The 22,412-nt window shown below is 48.1% G+C and overlaps 1 protein-coding gene and 1 pseudogene across 1 annotated transcript; one reads left to right on the plus strand and one right to left on the minus strand.

Moving 5' to 3' along the window:
• Window positions 1-3,965: 3,965 nt before the first annotated feature.
• Window positions 3,966-5,962, minus strand: LOC139052025 (uncharacterized). Its single transcript, XM_070529100.1, has 2 exons — window positions 5,694-5,962; window positions 3,966-4,822 (listed from the first exon to the last, which is right to left on the minus strand). Exons 1-2 carry the CDS (start codon window positions 5,928-5,930, stop codon window positions 4,379-4,381), a joined length of 681 nt encoding a protein of 226 aa, XP_070385201.1. The 5' UTR covers window positions 5,931-5,962; the 3' UTR covers window positions 3,966-4,378.
• Window positions 5,963-15,875: 9,913 nt separating this feature from the next.
• LOC139052063 (glutathione S-transferase 1-1-like) lies at window positions 15,876-18,694 on the plus strand (annotated as a pseudogene).
• Window positions 18,695-22,412: the final 3,718 nt, after the last annotated feature.

The raw sequence follows: 22,412 nt of genomic DNA on the forward strand, positions 1-22,412 counted from the left end.
AGAAAGCAAAGAAGCTTAATTTACCTTGCAGGAAACACGCCATCTTTATGTGTCTTACGATTCTCAACTGCCTGATCGACATTACATCAATTTAGCCAATAAAAAAGTTAATCACTTTACTGGTGGCTTGTCGACAAGAATCTAGCACCATGCGCTTTGCGTTATTCGGCAAGTGCACGATGGCTGCGACACCATGTATATAAAGTATATCGTGCTCTTTTCTAATAAAGGTTGTTGTATATTCAGGACTGTGGTGTCACCCGCCGTGGTTGCTCAGTGGCTATGGTGTTAGGCTGCTGAGCACGAGGTCGCGGGATCGAATCCCGGCCACGGCGGCCGCATTTCGATGGGTGCGAAATGCGAAAACACCCGCGTACTTAGATTTAGGTGCACGTTAAAGAACCCCAGGTGGTCGAAATTTCCGGAGTCCCCCACTACGGCGTGCCTCATAATCAGAAAGTGGTTTTGGCACGTAAAACCCCATAATTTAAGGACTGTGGTGTCTTCTCATCCTTAATTTGTCCCTATTCTCATGTGCCTGCAATTTTTCGTTCGTCAAAGCGAACATTGAACAAAATGTGCAAAGCTCTGATCAGGCTAAACGTTCCCAAGTGTACGGGCTCTTTTGTTACCTCCAATCGGCAGAGAAGCTTGTCGTCAGGTTAACCATGACACAGACTTTGTCACGCTTGCCGGAAGAGCCTAGCGGAGAACACTTTCGCTCAAGGTTGACTGCGTGGGGGTGCGCTTATTTTGGCACATTTTGCGCATCGTGCCTTTAAGGCATCGGCACGTCGACGCATGCGTGATATTCTTCAATGACTGCATGTATGACGGCTCGAAGGAGCACGTCCCTTTTTTTTTGTTGTTTCAATTGTAGAAAGCGAGTACTCCTGCTGGTAAAACTGCTTCCGTGCCGGTATTCACGTGCAGTCACAAACGCACATCATTGAATATGGCGATACTATTGCATTGCATTCTCCGTGGAAGGTACACCGAAACGCTTGCACCTTGCGCGGGCCAATACTGCCAACATTTTCGCTACATTGCGCTGTTGTAATCACGCTAGTCACCAATGAAATATCATGCCGTAGACCGGCGCAACAAAATTAATACCAGGTTCTTTAGTAACGCCCATGAGGACTGATCTCAATCAACATGGTGTAATTTCACGAGAAGCGGGCACCTAATTGTTGAGGAAAGTGGCCTTCACATCCCAGGAGACGCCGATAACTACCGCCATCCAAAAGGAGTGCAAAAGGCAACAGAATATTCACCGCCGAATAGCTGTCAAATCTCAACATTGATTTGGCGGCGCTTTAGGAATGTGTGTGAGAAGTGGTAGCGTGGGCGGAGAGGGGGGGCGTATGCTTCTTAATTTCGGAAAAGGGGGGGGGGGCGGGCCCAACCAGGGCCCCCCCTTGGGTAGGTGCCTGGCTCAACAATCATTTCATAAATGAAGAAAGAGAATGAAGCTTACTAGATGACATTTTTTATCACGAGACCAACTTTTGCACGGTACCCTTCCACGACACCTTGGCTCCTCAGCAAATCGTTGTTTACCCTGACTTCAGTAAAGCTAAAGGTACTAGTGTACTTGATTTCCTGAATAATAAATACGACTCCCTCTTGCAACTTTCACATGACAGCAACAAGGACACCGGTATCTTGTAGCTCGTGTTTGAAGTAACTATATCCCATTACATAACCAATTACACACCAATTAGAAAAAAGGAAGGTTAATAACCGTAATTCATGAATAACGCGTGGCGTTATAGATGCGAAACAAACAGAATGAGAAAATTGTTGAAAGCTAACACGATCAAACTTACACATCACTATTTTAGCCCAGCTAACCAGCTTATGCAATCAAAAATTAAGACAGCTAAGCAGTTCTACCTTACAAATAGACTGACAATCTTTTTGAAAACTGCTCCCACAAAGTTCTGGAACCATACGTTAACGCCAAGAATCGTAACGACAACAGAACCACAAATGAATATATTGAAAACTCTGCTAACTTGCCTAACCACTACTTCTGCTCCGTTTTCACGGAGGACAACGGCACAGTGCCATAAGCAGGCTCCTCTAGAAATAATCCATTAGAGCCGCTTAGAGCCGCCATGACTTGGTTCGCGGGATTGCTTGGCCATGGTGTCGATTCTGCTAGTGCCCCCGCCTCCTACCTGCTTGCGCATAAAGTGGTCCGCCCCTCGCTGATCGCCGACGCCACTGCAGCGAAGGCAGTTTCCTCTGGCAAACTGGGATAGCCCCGTCGGCAAGAACAGCAGTTCCAACCAAAAATATACCAGGCCCCGGACTACAGTCCGCCTTCACGTGGGCACAGGAGTGGCGCTACAGCCAGCATGTCTGACATTCGTTCCTTCTACTTCATACTGGTCTCTAATGCCACTTGCCTTTATGCTAAACGACAAGAAAGGGGGTTAACTGAGGAGCCCCATTTTTATTAATCATCTGAAGTCAACAAACCCTGACATCAAGAACAACATAGGGGAAATTACTTGTGCTTAATAAATGAAATAAACGATAAACTACTTGAAATGAAAGTGGAGGAAAAAAAAATGGAGGGTTATCAAGGTTAAGCCCAGTGGATGCGAAGCATCCACTGGGCTTAACCTTGATAATCCGTTATAAACAGAAGTGACGTCATTTTGTTTTTGAATGCATGAAATTTGTTTTGTTGGCCTGCTTTTACAGCTATATATTCATATGCCCCTTCAGTCAACTTGATGGGCGTTTCGAGCTTCCAGCGCGGAAAGCGATGCAGGAAAGGGCCAGCCATACGGTTGTCGAAATCGCACCCCTGCACAGAACATACTTTCTTTGGAGGCCGGCAAAGGCGTTAGGTGTAATGTGCTGGTCCGGTCGTCGGACGCCAAGCCCGTCGGCCGGCGCAGTCGCACGAAAACAACTAAATAATTATCTGGCGGTCGTAACTCTCTCCTTTTGTCTGAACAGGTGAAGAAGCGATGAAGCTACTCGCGTCACCAAATTCAAAAAGGTAATTTATGTGGTTTACCTTGCCAAAACCACTTTCTGATTACGAGGTACGCCTTAGTGGAGGGCTCCGGAAATATCGACCACCTGGGGTTCTTTAACCTGCACCTAAATCACACGGGTGTTTTCGCATTTCTCCCCTCTCGAAATGCGGCCGCCGTGGCCGGGATTTGGTCCTGCGACCTCGTGCTCAGCAGCTCCACACCATAGCCACTGAGCAACCAGGGCGGGTGTCACCAAAACAATCGTCGAGCAAAAAAAAAAAAAAAGCGCGACATGTGAGGGGGGCGTATTGCAACGGGTGAACTTTACGAGCGCGCCTTTCTGCACATTTCAAGAGGTGCATTGCATTGCGAGTGATATAGCGGTGTCAACGGCCCCTGTAAAGATGGGCGCTGAAAATGGATTTATTTATTAATAGTAATAAAATTAAATAAACCTGTATTTTCTTGACTCGTCACCAATATACAATAAAAAAAAACGCTTTTCTCTTTCCCAATGTTCGTTCCCTCCAAGCGTATAGTCGCGTTTCAATCGCTGCTCCCACGATGTCGGTGACAATTTGTGCTGCACCGCTTTTCGGCCGAAGCTTCGCGACCTGTTTGGATTGACCTTGCCCTGCGCACGTGGGTGGTTGCGGACGCCCAACTAAAGCTGCCTAATATCGCGCGAGCCGCGACCGCACGCATGTCGGCTCCTTGTAACAGCGAGATGGGCGTCAAATACGCGCAAGCGCGTTAAAGGGTGTTCGGTTCTCCCATGGCTAACACCTTCACGTGTAAGGGGTAAGATCGAATCGTTGGTGAAAACCATTGATGATAAGTTCTTGTTTGCCGACTCTTTCCCTCAAGAGGCAATGGTGATAGCTGTGACAGACGACATGAAAAGTGCATTTAATGAAGATTCGAAGCAATCGGTCTCAAATTCTGCTGTCGGTTATTTCTGTGCGCCCGAGGCGGTCAGAGTGATTACATAGTTTTCATCCACGCTTTCCCTCATCGCACGTCTAGTTAGAGCTTGTTGTCGCGTTCTGTAAAATTACCTAAAAACCCTCGTGGTCGGGGCGCTACGCATGCGACGACATTTTTTTTCAGTGTATATGTGCTCTTACACCGGCTTCAGGAAGCAGCTGTGCTCTTCTGGCAGGAAGCATACTGGGCAGACGGGCGTTAATCATAGAGAACGCAATAACAATGCAAAAAATGCACGTGACGAGTGGTTCGCAATTCATCGCAATTCCTGTAAATGCGGACAGTTGTTCAGAGGGCGCACCGTTGTGTCCTTCATGCAAGAGAAGCTCACAAGAGAAATCATTGACTTTGAAAGTATTTTGCGATTAGGTGAATAAGCATCCCATCTGTTAACGCAAGGCATAGGCAAGTATCTTTGCCAGAAGAGCGGCCAAGATGATGCAAAGCACAGCCCCAGAGAAGCTGACATTCAACTTAGACCCCAGATCGCTTTCGCAGCTTTGGTGCTGCTTTCGCACGCGTCGCCCGTCGCACAAGTACTGAGCAGCGGAAGTCTCCGCCCTGAACGAAAACTGGTACTTTTCAGGCGCGAAAGATTTCGCGTCCTCTGCATTGGCCACGTTGTGTCGCACAGTGGTTTTTCGAGTGGCGGCTCGCCACTGGAGGGCCTTCACCCTCCTGTAATAGGCCCTGTGTCGAGCCTTGAAGCCAGCGTCGAAGAAAAGCTCCGGTATGCCTGACCTCCCGGCGGGCCTAAAAGGGGGTCGTTTGAGGTCCTTGGCTTGACACGGTGCCTGTTGCTTGGATGCCTGTTGCTTGCCTGTGCCTGGATCCTAAGGAAGAGGGGCAATGGACAAATAATATAGTGAACCATCCTCGCTTCGGGACTTAGCAATCTCAATCAGTCCACTTACTAACACTTCAAAGAAGCGGTGCTAATTAGAGAAAAAAGAAGCTCAACTGAGCTTTACTGAGCCCCTGATCGTATGTGAAGCTGAGCAGCGCAATACAAAAGCCCGCGCAACACCGCGCAGGGAACACGCAGAAATACATACACAGCAAGGCAGACAAATCAATAATACATTCAGCACGTACATTACGAGTAAAACACAAGTCGGCAGGGCAGTGCAATAAAGGTATAGGTACAAGAATCTAGTACGCATCTATCTGGTACCTATCTAGTACCTAGTACAAGAATCTAGTACAAGCTCTAGTACAATGCGAAGTGTCCGAAGTGGCGCTCTGTCGCGTTTCTTCGCCGGCCTGGTTCACGAAAGCGCGTCCGCAGAGGAATTCCGCTACAGGTCTTTAGTATAGATACGTCGTTTCGTCCTTTCGAATTGTAAAAGCTTCGCTTACATCGATTGCCAAAGTGCGTAAGGCCTCCATGAAAAAGGAAAAAAACGAGGCAGTAACTTTGTCACTAATCTACCTACCGCACGTGCCTGGAATGAGCCAAGGAATCCGTAAGAAGATACGGGCGTGGAAAATCACCAACTTGAAGCGAGAATGTAAGCAAGCAACCAAATCTCTGGCCCCCTTTTCACCCCCTCCCCCACTCACACCGACCCGTATGTCTGCCCGTGATTCGGATTGTTTCCGCGTAGGCTGCTTCACTAGCCGAGAGGAAATAGTCCGCACCGAGCACTACACGCTATGCGAATTCGTCCGAGGGAGTCGGCATGATCGCGCTGATGTTCTCACCTCGTTCGATGCCGGCTGCTCTTCTGCTCGGTGGTTCGGTGGCATACCAAGCGATGCGGCGCCTTCCCCCGAGGATTGCCGCTGAGCTGCCTCGGGCACGGGCGGAGTCATCTGGTGGGATGATGGCTCCGCCACCGGTCCCGGACGCCCCTGCTCCCCGCGCCCTCGGCTTGGGTCTCTCTTCCTGTTGCCTGCTGAGGAAGCCGCAGGCCTGTCGCCGCCTCCTGCGCGTATCATCGTCCTTGCGCTACACAAAGGGAATGCGAGCCCTAAAAGAACTGCCACGCGTGATGTGGTTGCTGATGCGATGCACTTCTTCTTCGTCTCAATCGCTAGTCTGGCTGAGAGCGAGCGACACTGAAAAAATAAGTTCAAGTTTCTCCCGTAACGCGGTGTAGTGACGCTAGCTAACGCAATTTTAAACGCTACAGATCTTGCAGTGAATTGTTCGGCATCGGTTGGTGTAAACACTTGCAGGTGTACTCGAGTATTTGCTAAAAAAACAAACTTATCTTTCTTATTTATTGAGTACCCAAAGAAGATGGACTCTTTCTCCAGGGCATAGGATTAGCCGCAAAACATGTGGCTGAGTAACTTAAACCAAGTAAAACTTTCCGTCAGGCGCTAGCTGTTGCCAGCAAAGCATGAAGTCGAAATTTCGTTACGACACAGGTGCATTTATATCACTGTGTTTCTGCCCCCTTGCCTGTTACATTACTGGCGCACCAAGCGTCTTTTTGGAGGCTTTGGGCGGTGTGGAATTTACATAATCCATTACCTGTGTTTGCATATTGACAATAATCGATCAAGTCAAGTAATGTGCCCCAAGTGGCCGGCTCCTGTGGCACTGTCAGATGCTCGACCCGTCCTTCGGCTGATTACTGAAAGTTCAGCGATTACAGTTATGATACTGAGAAAGCCTGCACTCAAGCCAGAGTGACCTGAAAAGTACACCCATTGGTGAAGGGAGAATACATTAGTACAGACGTTGCTAAAAGTTAAAAGATGTGGTGGCGCTGTGGCGATGATGGAGGTGTGTCACCATCCTCATCATCATGAATCATAACGATGAATGGTATGCCAGAAGAAGACAAAGAAAATGAGCGCGCACGAGAGCTTGCAGTAAACGAAAACATGGTCAGAAATGTCTTGAAACCGGAAGCTGCAAGTATCGAACGCGTCCATAGGTTAGGAAGGCCAGATACCGCTAAAACGAGACCAATAATGCTTAAACTTCTCGATTTTATGGACAAAACTGGAATCTTGAGAAATTGTTCCAAGCTATATGTGTCTGGTTCTTCCATTTCCAAAGATTTTTCGCTTGGTATACGAGATTTAAGAAGCAAATCCTTGAATTTTCCCAAATCAAGGAAAAAGACGGGTGACAAAGTGAATCTAACATATAGTAAACTGCGAACAAACTGCGATATATTCTTCAGGGTCAGGAAAAATAATAATACAGTGGCCTTGCAACCTGCGGCAGAATTCACTAAGCTGCACTGTCCTTACGCAATTTATTAGCCAGAAAGTTCTTACTCTGTAGTAAGGGGGGTAACCATGCAAAGCGGAGCGTATTGAAGTTACGGCGTCGTATGACAGCGAAGAAGAAGCAAACGTCGGATTAAACGACAAGAACTGAAAGACGGGCGATCAACAGATAGCACAATCGCACACCATGCATATGTTGTTGGGGCTATATTTTAATGGCGAATCACCACACGCCCTTATTCGACAGCTTCCTTTTCCGGGAGTCTGCTACAGGCGCCGCCAGCAAGAGCAACCGCGTTCGCCTGTTCATCTTACCGCACTCAAAAGATTTGAAATGGAAGTGTTACGACGTTACGCATTTTTCTGACATTTCTGCGAGAGACAGGAGTGGTGGACAGATGGTGACATATTTGGCGCAGGAAGTGCGGCGCAGTCTGAGAATTGCCGGCCAGGTCGGCCAGGCTAACCCCGCTTGTTTAGATCACCACCACCACCTCCGTACAACAAAGTGACTTAATTTCTTTATTTCGATACTAATTACGGAAATCAAGAAAAAAATTGGCTGTGGCTTAGCTAAGCTTGTTAAACCGAGGATGCGAAGCATACTAGCCTTTATTTTAGTTGTTGAACCACTGTTTAGCCTGGTGAACTGCTGTTGCTTGGCTATATTTGGTTCGGCTAGACGAAGAAACAACTCATGCAGGCGAGCGCACGAGCTGAGACCCGGCTATGTAGCTATACGCGGCCGCAAGCGAGCGCGCGAGTTGAGCCTCCGCTTTTGCAGCTGTTATGACGTCATATGGTATACGCGGCCGCGCGCGGCGCAGCAAGGAAGAGCGTGGTTGTGCGGCTAGTATGCTTCGCATAAAATATCCATATTACGTAGTTCGTATGGCCTGAAAGCAAGGGGCGAAACTCCGGTACGTTCACCGGTATGGTATGTGATCGCGCTGCACACGGTAGCAGTCACAGTTCTAACGCCTCTCGTAGGCTCAAAATCAGCCACCGGCTCCCGGTGCCGTCGAAGGCGCTGACTGACCACGTTGCCGACCGCCAGTCGTCGACGAAATGCGCGCTCCTTTCCCAAAGAAACACTGCCGTCAGCACGGAGGGCAATCAAAGGTGCCCCAAAAATATATGCAGAAAGACGCCGTGGTTACGAGCCTACCTACATTATGAAAGAAAACTTAACTGCGTAACATCCACACCTCTAATTAATGTTAATTTGCAAGTTTCTGCCCGATATGATACTGCTTGAGTAATGGAATGATTGTACACGTTTAAACGACAGCGGTGAGCTCCCGATCACGATTTGGTAAAGCCGGCCATTGCACGTCGACCCAATTTAATAGTTCCGCAAGTTTCCGTCTCGTGATTAGGGGTCCCTGTGAGTAACTGACTTAGATAATCTTAACCTTGCACATACTGAGGCTGACTTCAGTCGGGAATTCTCGTGTGCCTGACAGGTTCATCCATTACCTTTGTCTTATGCATAATATGCTTCCAACTGCGCCTTCACTTTGTCGGTTGAGGCGCTCTATAAATAGTAATGTGTTCCCAGCGTCGCTGAACAACAACAGCAAAAAAAAAAAAATGTCATCGGCAAGCTGCAGATTGTTCAGATATTTGCCGTTCATCATCGCTCTGCATCCTTCCCAGTCTAATGGCTTGACAACTTCTTTTAAGCATGCAATGAATACAAATGGCGATATTGTGTCTCCGTGCCTGACCGCTTTGTCGATGAATATTTTTCCACTTTCCTTTCCATGCGAAGCCAGAACTACCACTGAGGCATTGTCAAAGCATGAGAAGCTGCGGACATGAGCAATGTGGCTGAACGTATATATGGAAGTTACACATGAACGAAATAATTGAGTTGTCACCTCTGCAGGTAGCACAACCTTCATGTGAAGTTCGTTTACTCCTTCAGTACGATCCACACTACATGCACTTACAGCGCTAACTACAAAAAAAAATGTCCTACCTTCGTTCAAGCGAACTCCAATAAATGATCGAACTGTGCGCCGCCGGTAGAGCGCACAAAGCAGCATTACTCGAGCGGCGTAAACGCTGATCTGGCTGATACGACGTGTTTCAGTGACCGCGCTTAGCGTCGTGCACGATTCACATTGTTCATTTCGCACTACCAGGCCACTGTGACCGGCTTTTTCATGCGGTCATGTTGTCTTGACGACTGAGGAGCAGGCTTGGTGCACCGTAAGACTATGGCCGGACGGAAGGAAATCGTTGCGCTTAATTCACAAACGCCTATGAGGGGTTCCTTAAGTGAGAAGCGTGAACTATCGAAAGAGTATCACGCGTTGCTACTGAAAGTCTTGAGTGAAGTCAATTTGCCTATGACTGATGTCAGTCTGGGTTTTAGATTAGGCATGTTCAGCCAATCATAAGATGACGATGGCTCTCGTTTGCTGTCACATTTTTTATGTCGTCTGGTCTTCTTAGGGCCTTTTGCCTGTTATACTCTCCTTGTGCATGCAAAAGAAAAAAAAAGTTAGTGGAGCCTTTATAAGCGTTATGGTGCACGCTTTCTTCCCAAAAACAAAGTGTCCCCATTGATGCTCATCAGTGTGAGTATATAAACATAAATTCGTGTTTGTGTATGTGTGCGTGCGTGCTCATGCCACATTTATTATTTCTCTCAGTTTGCTTTTGTCATCGTATTGACATCCCGTCTCATACAATAGACAGGATTGCCATCAGTCGTGCGCATACGTTGGTTCAAACCGTAGACTACAGAATGAGCAACCCCGTCAGCCCAGACAATACCTCGCTTCGACTTAGTGCTGAATTGAAATTAAAAGCTATTTAATACAAGGCTGAGGCCAACAGGACCGAAGAAGACAGTGAATTATGCAACCACAATAAGCTTTGATGATAAGAAACACTGTTGCATCTCGCATGGAAAATTATAGCGTCAAAGCGCTGCAAAAAATAATCATTCGGCGCCCTATATATGAGCAAGACAAAGCTCAAACTGGAAAAATAAATACGGTAGAAGTTCTGGAAACACGTTAATGACAAAATTAACGCTGTCAAGGAAGGACAGTACACTTCAGTTTTCTAACACCCAATAGATCGTCACGAGGCGTATGAAACTTGAGACTAAAGCGCGAGACACATGATGCGACCATTTCCATCGGCAGCCGCGCTCAACAGGTGCTCAACAGATTCCGCCGCGCGTGCGACCAACTTGGTCGATATTTTCGCACGACTGCCGCGTTGGTCGGACCAATGACAGTGCCGCTAGCATGTACAGTCGCGTGCAGTATGACTTGCAACACCCTTGTTCGTGGTCGAAGGGGCTCCAAGACTGCGCAGCGGATGTGACATGTGAAATAGCGGTTCAATAGGTACCCCTAGTTGAAGCGGTCTTTAGCTCTGCATGAAACTTGCCCTGTGTCTACGCAGCCGTACAATCTTGAAGCCCCTTCGACCGCGGGCACCGGTGTTGCAGGTCGTATTGCACGCGACTGTACGTGTGGCAGACCCGCCGGGGTGGTACCGGCGACGAGGCGCTCTCTGGTCCGATCGTCTCGGTACTTTCTCTCTCTCCCTCGTCGAGACGCTTTCGCCGCTGACGGTGGCACATAAATCGTCCACAATTTGTTGCTGACACAACTGATGCAATAAAGTGACCTCGACAGTGTGCACGCTGTGTTTAAGAGGTTGCTCGAAATAGTAAATCGTTGGCGTGATTTGCGCTCGGAAGTAGTCAACGCAGACGCCGCAGCGCATCGTATATATGCGAAGCGGCTTGCCGGACTGGCGTGGTGTCTCATCGCTAACAACGGCGTCGGGAAAACTAATGGTGATTTTCACTTGAGGGCAGCGTAAATGTTCACACGCAGATTGTGCTATTATGAACTGCGGGCGGATCGCAAGGGCCGTCGGACTCGGATCCGATGGACAGCGTGCGAGGCCTATATGCCGTCTCCCAGCGATCGCAAGCTATACTTGGCTTGCTCGTTCGCTTCCGTCGGCGACGATACTACCACGTGTATTGCAATTTAAGCGCGACATAATTATTCACACGTTGTGCTGACCGACAGTCACTTCGTTGCGAGCTGCATGTGCACGTCTCGCAAGCACCACCGCTGTCTGGATTCGACGGCCCAGCGAGCCAGGCCGTGCGGCTGCTGGCAAACGGCGGCTGCCAACAGAGCCGACACTGGCGACGCGGCCTTGCGGAAACACGCGTCTATGCGCTGCTCGCATGGAGGTGTCATTCGTTTAAATCGAGAGAGCTGTGCGAGCGCGCTTGCTTCCACTTTCTTTTTGCGAAGTTGCGCAGTGTTCCAAGCATCCTCGCAGGGGCGCCGGTTCTGGGCATATGTATACGCACCGCGCTCGCTCATTCGTACCGTGCACGTGTGCCGAATGGTCGCACGCGGCAAGTCGGACACGACGCGGCGTGCAACGGATCGCGCGCAAAATCGCACCACGTGTCTATCGATCTTGCCGAAGGTATGACTCCGGCTTGTGGTTTGACTTCTTGGCGGCTGATATTGGCTACACAGTTTCAGAAGGTGGCATATGGCGGCGCTGAGTAGCACGCTGCTGGTTCCTGCGGTGCAAGTCAGCAATCGCCTTGTCAGCTTTTGCATCCGGCCAACTATTGCGCTGCGCTACGCACGTAGAACCTCGCTCCCCGCGCAAGGTAAATACGTGCACCTGGTAGCGAAGCTTCCATAGGAGCCCATACGTTCAAGACATGGCGGTTCATGGGGCTTAACGCCATCTTTATGTGGAGGGAACATGTCCGGCGGAAGAAAAAAGAATGTGACGCCATATCCGTTAAAAACAGAAGTGACGTCATTTTGTTTTTGAATGCTTGAAATTTGTTTTGTTGGCCTGCTTTTACAGCTATATATTCAAATGCCCCTTCAGTCAACTTGATAAGAGTTTCGAGCTTCCAGCGCGGAAAGCGATGCAGGAAAGGGCCAGCCATACGGTTGTCGAAATCGCACCCCTGCACAGAACATACTTTCTTTGGAGGCCGGCAAAGGCGTTAGGTGTAATGTGCTGGTCCGGTCGTCGGACGCCAAGCCCGTCGGCCGGCGCAGTCGCACGAAAACAACTAAATAATTATCTGGCGGTCGTAACTCTCTCCTTTTGTCTGAACAGGTGAAGAAGCGATGAAGCTACTCGCGTCACCAAATTCAAAAAGGTAATTTATGTGGTTTACCTTGCCAAAACCACTTTCTGATTACGAGGTACGCCTTAGTGGAGGGCTCCGGAAATATCGACCACCTGGGGTTCTTTAACCTGCACCTAAATCACACGGGTGTTTTCGCATTTCTCCCCTCTCGAAATGCGGCCGCCGTGGCCGGGATTTGGTCCTGCGACCTCGTGCTCAGCAGCTCCACACCATAGCCACTGAGCAACCACGGCGGGTGTCACCAAAACAATCGTCGAGGAAGAAATTAAAAAAGCACGACATGTGAGGGGGGCGTATTTCAACTGGTGGAACTTTACGAGCTCGCCTTTCTGCACATTTCAAAGGGTGCATTGCATTGCGAGTGATATAGCGGTGTCAACGGCCCCTGTAAAGATGGGCGCTGAAAATGAATTTATTTATTAATAGTAATAAAATGAAATAAAGCTGTATTTTCTTGACTCGTAACCGATATATAATATTGACCTGAAATTTTATTTTCGTTGAATGAATAAAACTGTGCCTCGTTTGAATTAAAAATTGAAACGCTTTTCTCTTTCCCAATGTTCGTTCCCTCCAAGCGTATAGTCGCGTTTCAATCGCTGCTCCCACGATGTCGGTGACAATTTGTGCTGAACCGCTTTTCGGCCGAAGCTTCGCGACCTGTGTGGATTGACCTTGCCCTTCGCACGTGGGTGGTTGCGGACGCCCAACTAAAGCTGCCTAATATCGCGCGAGCCGCGACCGCATGCATGTCGGCTCCTTGTAACAGCGAGATGGGCGTCAAATACGCGCAAGCGCGTTAAAGGGTGTTCGGTTCTCCCATGGCTAACACCTTCACGTGTAAGGGGTAAGATCGAATCGTTGGTGAAAACCATTGATGATAAGTTCTTGTTTGCCGACTCTTTCCCTCAAGAGGCAATGGTGATAGCTGTGACAGACGACATGAAAAGTGCATTTAATAAAGATTCGAAGCAATCGCTCTCAAATTGTGCTGTCGGTTATTTCTGTGCGCCCGAGGCGGTCAGAGTGATTACATAGTTTTCATCCACGCTTTCCCTCATCGCACGTCTAGTTAGAGCTTGTTGTCGCGTTCTGTAAAATTACCTAAAAACCCTCGTGGTCGGGGCGCTACGCATGCGACGACATTTTTTTTCAGTGTATATGTGCTCTTACACCGGCTTCAGGAAGCAGCTGTGCTCTTCTGGCAGGAAGCATATTGGGCAGACGGGCGTTAATCATAGAGAACACAATAACAATGCAAAAAATGCACGTGACGAGTGGTTCGCAATTCATCGCAATTCCTGTAAATGCGGACAGTTGTTCAGAGGGCGCACCGTTGTGTCCTTCATGCAAGAGAAGCTCACAAGAGAAATCATTGACTTTGAAAGTATTTTGCGATTAGGTGAATAAGCATCCCATCTGTTAACCTTTCCGAGAAGGAACTTGTTTTTTTAGGAGGTAATATTTTGCCCATAGGTGTTGTCTTTGTGCCAGCCTATAAAAATGTGCTCGCGAAAAATAAACGTTTGTTGACAGTTTGCGCTTTGTGCGTCGCCTTGTCAGACTTCTTGTAGTCGTTCCCTCCGCGTTATACAACCGGAGGTCACAATGACGTGCCGCACATACATAACTGCTAGTGTGTGGCTATGTTTCTATGAGTCACGGCAAATTTTTAACAGGTGGCACGCAATCTCAGTGAGAATTGCAATCAATCAATCAATCAATCAATCAATCAATCAATCAATCAATCAATCAATCAATCAATCAATCAATCAATCAATCAATCAAAAGGGAATTTTATTACACAATAACATGAAAAGTGCGTACACAGATATTTGGTCCCATAGCCTAAAGCGGCTAGTGATGGGTCCAATACAAAAAATGTATCGCAATAATTAGCAGTCTTATACAAACAAAATAGCGAAAGTATCATACATAAGCGGTAAATACTATGTACAATAACAGAACTGCCCTAAAAACGAACAAAACAAAAAACAAAACTCAGGAACGTGCTTGACAAGATACGAAGTGGCATTTGCATGTAATGTCAAAATTTATAATTTGCACGTAATTCAAATTTTCATGCAATGGCAAATTGTCATAATTCTTGGCGCAGGGACGTTATTATTATACAGGGCTTGGAAAAGCATTCTAGGCGTGGACAAATCGACCGACGTGACTGACGCTGTTGATATGGAAATCCACGTCAACAGCGGTGCTTACTTCATCTCAAATGCTGAACTCTGCCCTCCGCCATCAAAAGATTGTTATTGGAATTTTTATAGACATAAAAAAGGCGTTTGACAAATCTCAAATGCTGAACTCTGCCCTCCGCCATCAAAAGATTTTTATTGGAATTTTTATAGACATAAAAAAGGCGTTTGACAAATCTCAAATGCTGAACTCTGCCCTCCGTCATCAAAAGATTGTTATTGAAATTTTTATAGACATAAAAATGGCGTGTGACAAATGGAATCAAACGCCTTTTGTATGTCTATAAAAATTCCAATAACAATCTTTTGATGGCTGAGGGCAGAGTTCAGTATTTGAGATGGAGTAAGCACCGCTGTTGATGTGGATTTCCATATCAACAGCGTCAGTCACGTCGGTCGATTTGTCCACGCCTAGAATGCTTTTCCAAGCCCTGTATAATAACAACGTCTCTGTCGCGGAGGGCTGCAACAAACAGTTTCAAGCCTAACAGGCGTTTACATTGTGCGCTCCTTCTCAATCATCTGTCACGATACCCTTGGTTCGGAAATATATATTGTTGCGTTTGTTGCTATACCTTATTAGAAACCATTCCTGAGTGAATATTCTATGCCACTAAGCATTCACCAGAACATGGTTAACTTCCGCCTTGCCACCTCACATTACCCGCCGTGGTGGCTTAGCGGCGATGGTATTGTGCACGAGGTGGCGTGGTCAAATCCTGACCCCGGCGCCCGCATTTCGGTGGGGCTGAAATGCAAAAGCGCCAGTGTCCCCTGCACTAGAGCGCGTTAAATATACCATTAAAACTTGTTTCTGGGCGAGTGTGTGCATACTTGATTTGACAAATGTAACAGTGCTAACACATGCAACCACAAAGTAACAATGACGAGACACAAGTGCTGTGTCTCGTCCTTGTTCATTTGTGGTTGCATACGTTAGCCCATTACATTTGTCAAATTAAAGATACCAAAGTGGTCGAAATTATTTCAGAGTCCCCCATTACGGCATGTGTCTTAATCAGTGCGTGGCTTTGGAACATAAAAGAACAGGATTTTTTTTTTAATCCATCGCACTTACCGTGTTTATCAGGCCTTATTCTTGCCCTCACGTCCAGAAAGAACCTCAGTGACACAGCAATGCAGCGCTGACATAATCGGATGGTGCTGTCGCAAACAGCAAGAAGAAGCATTCGCCGACGCTGGATGGCGCTCGTGACGCCGTCGCGTTGGCAACGCCCCCTCACGCGCCACCTTAAATAGAAGTGGTGACGCTCATGCTTGTCTCTTCGTTTGCTGATCTCTTTTGCGCCAAGGCTCGCCTGGACTGTTCTTTCCACCGCTATTGTTGCTACTCTCTACAGCGTTCCCGCAAGTACTTCCTGCATCTTCGTACGCTCACTAGCAAAGCACATTGGCTTTGATCAAGAACCTGGACTTCACTAAGAACGAGCACCTCTCCGAGGATTACTTGAAGGTCTGTAGCCCTTCCGTTGCGGCTGCTGTTTCCGGCTATATTTGCCAATCTTTCTTTCAATTTGTTATTGAATTGACTTCGCTGACGCGTACATTCAGCAGGGTTTATCTTCTTGCCGAATGCCGTACACTCTCGTGTTCACCCTAATCACCTCATAGTTGCACATCGTGGCTACTGCGTGTCATTTCATGCTAGCTGCTTTACTATCGACAACTTCGAGCCATATCCTGCTGTAGCTCGTATACGAATAGTGCAATAATCTCTCCGCTACGTCTGGCTCATGCAGTTTTAGTATACCTTACACTTTTTTTTTCTTTGTCCTTGTCTCCCGCGTTCTGTTGCGAGCGCCGTTTTTCTCGATTGATAACCAGGCTGAGCTTTGTTCTGTTCGAACCCAAACAGCACCGCAACCAGTTTATTCGCGTTTTTTTTTTTCGTGTGTCCTAATTTCTCGCCCAACGACACTCACTCGTTCATTCCCATTCTTGCGTCTTTCGGGTACCTGTTCCACCTGTCTTCATTGAGTACTTCACCGCCATCCTAACCGCTTCGGTTTAATTTTCGTCGCCTGCACAGCTCTGCTTCCAGTAGGGTAGTCGCACCGCACGGCATCTGGTACTTTTTTTTTCTTTTTTTTGCGCCAGCTGTTGGCACTGGTACTCGTTGGCAATCGCATTAGTCACCATGCGTCGCGAAGGCTCTCCTTTCCCATCGCTTGCCCCGTTGCGCATCCGCTCAGTGTATCTAGCACCCTCTGGTGGCGCAAAAGCCGCCAGCAGCCGGGCGCTCCGATATCGCTTATCGATCACTGACAATTCTACCTCGGCACTCACGTCACCAGTAAACAGACGCCGTGTGCACGTTGCACGGAATTCAGTACGCTGCAAATGAAGCACTGCACCCGCTAGCACTTTTCCGCATGCCACTTCCAGGCAGCATCCCACGTCGTCACACGGGCCCGAAGTACCGCTATTCGGGCATCTGCCCTACCCTGTTCCATATCGCCTCTTGCGACATTACGTGATCTCCGTGCTTCATCGTATACTTTCCTTTTCAGCTAAGAATGTCCGTCGTACGCGCGACATTTCCACTTTCGACGTTTTATTGCATCCGGTGTCTGCATTCCTTGCAGTCTCCTTAGATTGCTACTATTTTTCGAATGTTTTCGTTTGCACTGATCTCATTTTCTTGCAGCTTAACCCCTTCCACAAGGTTCCTACCCTCGACGATGGAGGCTTCGTCGTTTCCGAAAGGTTGCTTAATACTCGCAATTTTCGCTTTTGTTGCTTTGTTGCATGCTACCGTTGCGTTCCTCACTATCCCGCTTCTTTTTACAGCACCACCATCGCCTACTACATGCTGCGCAAGCACGCCCCTGAGTCGGATTTGTACCCCAAAAACCTTGAGCACCGCACCCGTGTTGACAAAGTCGTCGCCACCACCGTTCAGCCCAAGCAACTCTCCTTCCTCGTGAGCACATTTCCTCGCTGCTTTCTTTCCTGTTTATCAGAAAGCGCCGCCTAAGGGCTTTTCCTAATTCAACCCTACTGCACTTCCACTATTTTTAGCTCTTCAAAACGTGCTCTACTCTCCATTGCCTAGTGAACAATCGTGCATAACTATGAAACCAACTGTATACACATGTGCTGGTAACCTGCGCTGTGTTGAGAATTCCAGTGTTTAACTTGTATGCTCCTCTCCAACTACGGTAGGACGGCCTATGCCAGCTTATTGTGCGGCTTCCTTTTCTTCCCACCTTGTCTACACGACTTCTGTATCCAGGTTAGCCGGTAACTGACGTATATTGCCCGGCACTCATCATTGGCGGAGCTTTCCCTCTCGGTTTTTCTGGAGCAACTCCACTCACCTCCTTGGTGTTTCGCTTCTCTCACTCGCACCTTCCGTCTTTTTCTTTCTCAATTCCGCATGCCTCATTCTCTTGCCCCCGTCATTTCTTTCCCGTTCTCGTTTCCTATTCTTACTGTATGCACCGTGCCGCTTCGCCTTCTTTCCTGCAGCGTGATGCCTTCGGCACAAACCTGAAGCCGAGCAAAGAAACCATCGCCACTTACGAGGAAGGCGTTCTCAAAGGCCTGCAGCTCCTTATTGGTGGAGCACCGTTCTGTGTGGCTGACACACTCACGTTAGGCGATCTCTTCATCGTAGCCATCCTGGCTGTGTCTCTCGTGCGCACGCCACGCTCCACACTGTGGGCTTCGTACTTTTCAGGCGTTTCATGCCAGGAACATGAGGCCCTCTTTCCTGGCAATGTCTACAGTTACGTCCTTGCGTCCTCTTGACATCCTCGTCATATCTTATCGCGCATTCAGTTCTGTAAACCGAGATGTCGTACCAACTTGTCATCCATTTTTTAAAAAGTGCACCGTTCCGTATTCAACGCTTTCAGTTCCTCTTCTCTTTTCTCCTCTATTCTAGACTGTTACAGCGGCCCCTGCTAAGTTCCCGAAGCTTGTCGACTACTACGAGCGTGCCAAGGCAGCTCTTCCGTACTTCAAAGAAATTTACGAGCCTACCATCGCTGACATCACGTCGCCTTGGACTCAACCGAAGTAATCGAACACGTCATGCAGACGTTCCCTAAGCATAAATAAACCAATCGAGCCATCCTCATGGCTCTTCTCACCTCTGGCGTTGCTTAGACCTTTCTACCATATCCTAGATACTAATGCCTTTTCTCCTGCCTGTAGGAGAATTCTTCAATTGCCACGCACTCCGTTAGTGCTGATATCTAGTTAGCACTGCCACTTATTGGTGAAGCACCGAGTGAGTTGTGTTTGAATTGGCACCCAGTCGTCCATAATGCTCTGCTGTCGAAGCCACACAAGCACCATCGGCCTTGGCGCTGTACTCGTTCAACACCAGGCAGGTGTTCAGCGAGTGATCCCTTCCACCAGTCACACCCTTTCACGCGCCGAAATCAACTACTCAACCTCCGAGTGTCTAGCGGTTGTGCGGGCCATTGTGAGATTTCGGCCTAATCTCTAGGGTCGCCCTTTCAAGGTGGTGACAGACCACCATTCCCTGTGTTCGTTAGCAAACTTCGCATAATTTCGGCTTCCTAAAACTATAGGGTTTCATAAAGCAAATAAGAGCCTGGGCACGAATGGACGAAGCCGTGCAGTCTGACGACCTAATAAATTGGAAGTGTGCGCCAGCCGTCATGTTTGCAACGCCAAACTATCATAGCGAATTTTAGCCTCTCCTGCTAAATTCTACAACTGTCAGGCATGCAAGGCCACAGTAGCGTTCTGTGCATGCACTCTGGCGCCGCTATAGTCAACGTTTCCTCGCAAACGCAAGTCTATTAGCGGCCAAGTCGTCGAATAAATCTGCAGCACATTGGCGAAATAGCTTTCGGATAATTTCAGCTTCATGAAACCAGGGTTTCAGGTGCCTAAAGCACAATCTGATACCAAGGTACGCCAAGGTCGATCCAAATAGGTCGCGAAGCTTCGGGCGAAAAGCGGTTCAGTACAGATTGTCACCGACATCAGCAAGGGGGGTTACGGGAGCAGCGATTGGAGCGCGGCTATGTTTGGAGGGAACAAACACTGGGAAAGAAAAGAGTCTTTTAGTTCAAGCGAGACAGTTAGATTCATTCAGCGAAAATAAAATTTCTGGTCAATTTTATATGTATGTGACGAGCTAAGAAAATACAAGTTTATTCAATTGTATTATTATTAATAAATGCATTTATTTTCGGCGCCCATCGTTACAGGGGGCGTTGATGCCACATTCACACGCGTTGCAATGCACGTCTTGAAATGAGAAGAAATGCGCAATCGTCAAGTTCACCTGTTGAAATGCCCCCCCCCCCCCCCCCCCACACACACACACATACACAGTTTGTGCTTTCTTGCTTGTCGAAGTTTGTCTGAATTTGGTGACGCGGGTAGCTCCATCGCTTCTTAATCTGTTCACTACTTTTGACAGTTACGACCGCCAGACAATTGTGTAGTTGTTTTTGTGCGACTGTGCCGGCCGACGAGCTTGGCGTCCAACGATAGGATCAGCACTCTACACCTAAAGCTTTCTTCGGACTCCAACGAAAGTATGTTCTGTGTAGGGGTGCGATTTCGACGGCCGTACGGCTGGCTTTTCCTGCATCGCTTTCCGCGCTGAAAGCTCGAAACGCCCATCAAGTCGAATGGCGGGGCATTTGAATATATAGCAGTGGGGGGACACTCCCCGCTTTCAGTGGCACAAAAACCCCTCAATCTACCAAAGTAGCGCCATTCGCTTCCCTCCTCCTCCGCTCGGCGCGGCATCGATGGTGGCGCCGCTGGTGGTGGACCTGCGGTAGCAGACGACGGCTAACACGCTACGGGAGGAAATCCGCAGAAAATTTCGTTCGTGCCCTGTGGAGCAGTTTTTTCAATCGAGATCTTTCTTCGTCAGTAGGTAACTGGCCTTTAGAATGTCGTGTTCGAATTGCGGAAGAAATAGAGAAAATGACCATTATTCAAGGCGTATATATAGCGTAAAGCGCGCGACGTTGAGAGTTCGTGTTGCTGAAACACGACGCAAGCACGCGGTGTACTCAAACACGCGCGTAATTACCAAGGTTTCAGGTGGTGACAGCGTGAAAGTATGCGTACGTGGTTTAGTAGGTTCATTCATGTACCTGCAGGACACTTTTGTTCGGTCGGCGCGTGAGAGATTCCGGCTGTGTGTGGTCTGCAATGCCTGGCAACAGGGCCGTTTTTTTTCATTGCGGGGTGCTTTGGTAATCGTGACGATATATTGTTTTTTTTTACAAGTACTGCTCCAGGAGGGCACATGTAATGGCTAACGGAGGCCTCTGAAGAGCACGTAACGTTACACTAATGCAGGCGTCGCAGCCGGCGACGCTACCCCTGAGCCACGAGTACGATGCTTCAAAGCGGTACAAAAGCGCCTCTAGTAAATGCGGTGTTGCCTCAGAAACGAGATGTTTCTAAGGCTCAGGCGTGCGTCGCTTGCTCAGGCGCACATTTCGTTGCCGCGCCGAACGCTGCGTTGCTCGACGCTCACCGCGTCCAATGCGGGGCGCGTAGTCACTGCGCCGTAGCCCATTGTCTTACACCCCTTGGCGGGTCGATGGGAACGCTGTCGCGTTCCACTCTTGAAGGCGAAGCAGAGTAACGCATGAGTTGTTTCTTCGTCTAGCCGAACCAAATATAGCCAAGCAACAGCAGTTCACCAGGCTAAACAGTGGTTCAACAACTAAAATAAAGGCTAGTATGCTTCGCATCCTGGGCTTAACCTTAGCTAAGCCACAGCCATTTTTTCCTCTTAAGTAGTTACTCATGGCAGGTTTCTTTTCCATTGCCGCCACCGATGAGATTAATTCAGCCTCTCTAACTTTCCGCTTGACCTTCTTTGTTGCTGTGTTGCCCACCCCACAGGCCGCATACTTGCTGGTAAGCTTCCTAGTTCTTTTCCTCCACTGTGAATCAATGTTTTGCCTGTACAGATACCTGAACACTCTCCCAGCCCATTTACTTTCGTCCATATTCCTCAGCCGTTCTTCATACTCAATTTTACTGCGAGCTTCCCTCACTTCAAAACTAGTCCAGCCCATAGCACCCTGTACAGCTTCATTTGTAGTCTTCCCGTGAGCGCCCAATGCGAGGCGACCCACAGACCTTTGGTTCCCGTCGAGCCCTGATTGTACCCCTGATTTAAAGCAAACAACCGCATTTCCAAAAGTAATTCCTGGAACCATTACCCCTTTCCACATACCTCGTAGGACCTCGTACCTATTGTATCCCCATAGCGCTCTGTGCTTCATTATGGCTGCATTTCTCTTCCCCTTGACTGTTATGATTTTTTCCTGTGCTTCCATATATCCATTGCCTTCGTTTATCCATATACCAATGTATTTATATTCTGTTACCCGAGGTATTTCTTGGCCCTGTATCTCCACTGTCTGTTCACTGTTTTCATTGAATACCATAACACCTGATTTTCTAACACTAAATTTCAAACCTAAATTGTTGCCTTCCTGTACACAGATATTAGCCAGACGTTGCAAATCACTTTGCTTGTTAGCGAGCAACACAATGTCGTCCGCATAAAATAAAACTGGGAGTTGCTGCTCTATTACTGTACCTGCCTGTTTGTATGAGAGATTAAACCCGATATTACTTCCTTCTAGCACCCTCTCCATCCTCACCATGTACATCATAAACAGCAGCGGGGATAAAGGGCACCCCTGCCTCAGTCCCTTGTTGATTTGAACTTTCTCCGCGCTTCTCATCCCTTCCCATTCAACGCAAACGGTATTTTCTAAGTAAATTTCTCTCAAAAGCTGTAGACAATCGCTACCTAATCCTTCCCCTTCCAGAATATCCCACAAAATG

This window comes from Dermacentor albipictus, unplaced genomic scaffold, assembly GCF_038994185.2.
Source record: "Dermacentor albipictus isolate Rhodes 1998 colony unplaced genomic scaffold, USDA_Dalb.pri_finalv2 scaffold_17, whole genome shotgun sequence".
Lineage (NCBI taxonomy): Eukaryota > Metazoa > Arthropoda > Arachnida > Ixodida > Ixodidae > Dermacentor > Dermacentor albipictus.

Bases quoted from the DNA above. Each gene is read 5' to 3' on its own strand.
- LOC139052025 (XM_070529100.1), bottom strand. From the start codon at position 5,930: ATGATACGCGCAGGAGGCGGCGACAGGCCTGCGGCTTCCTCAGCAGGC. The intron at 4,823-5,693 runs GTGAGAACATCA...CCTCTTCCTTAG, and splicing joins AGCAGCCGGCATCGAACGAG to GATCCAGGCACAGGCAAGCA.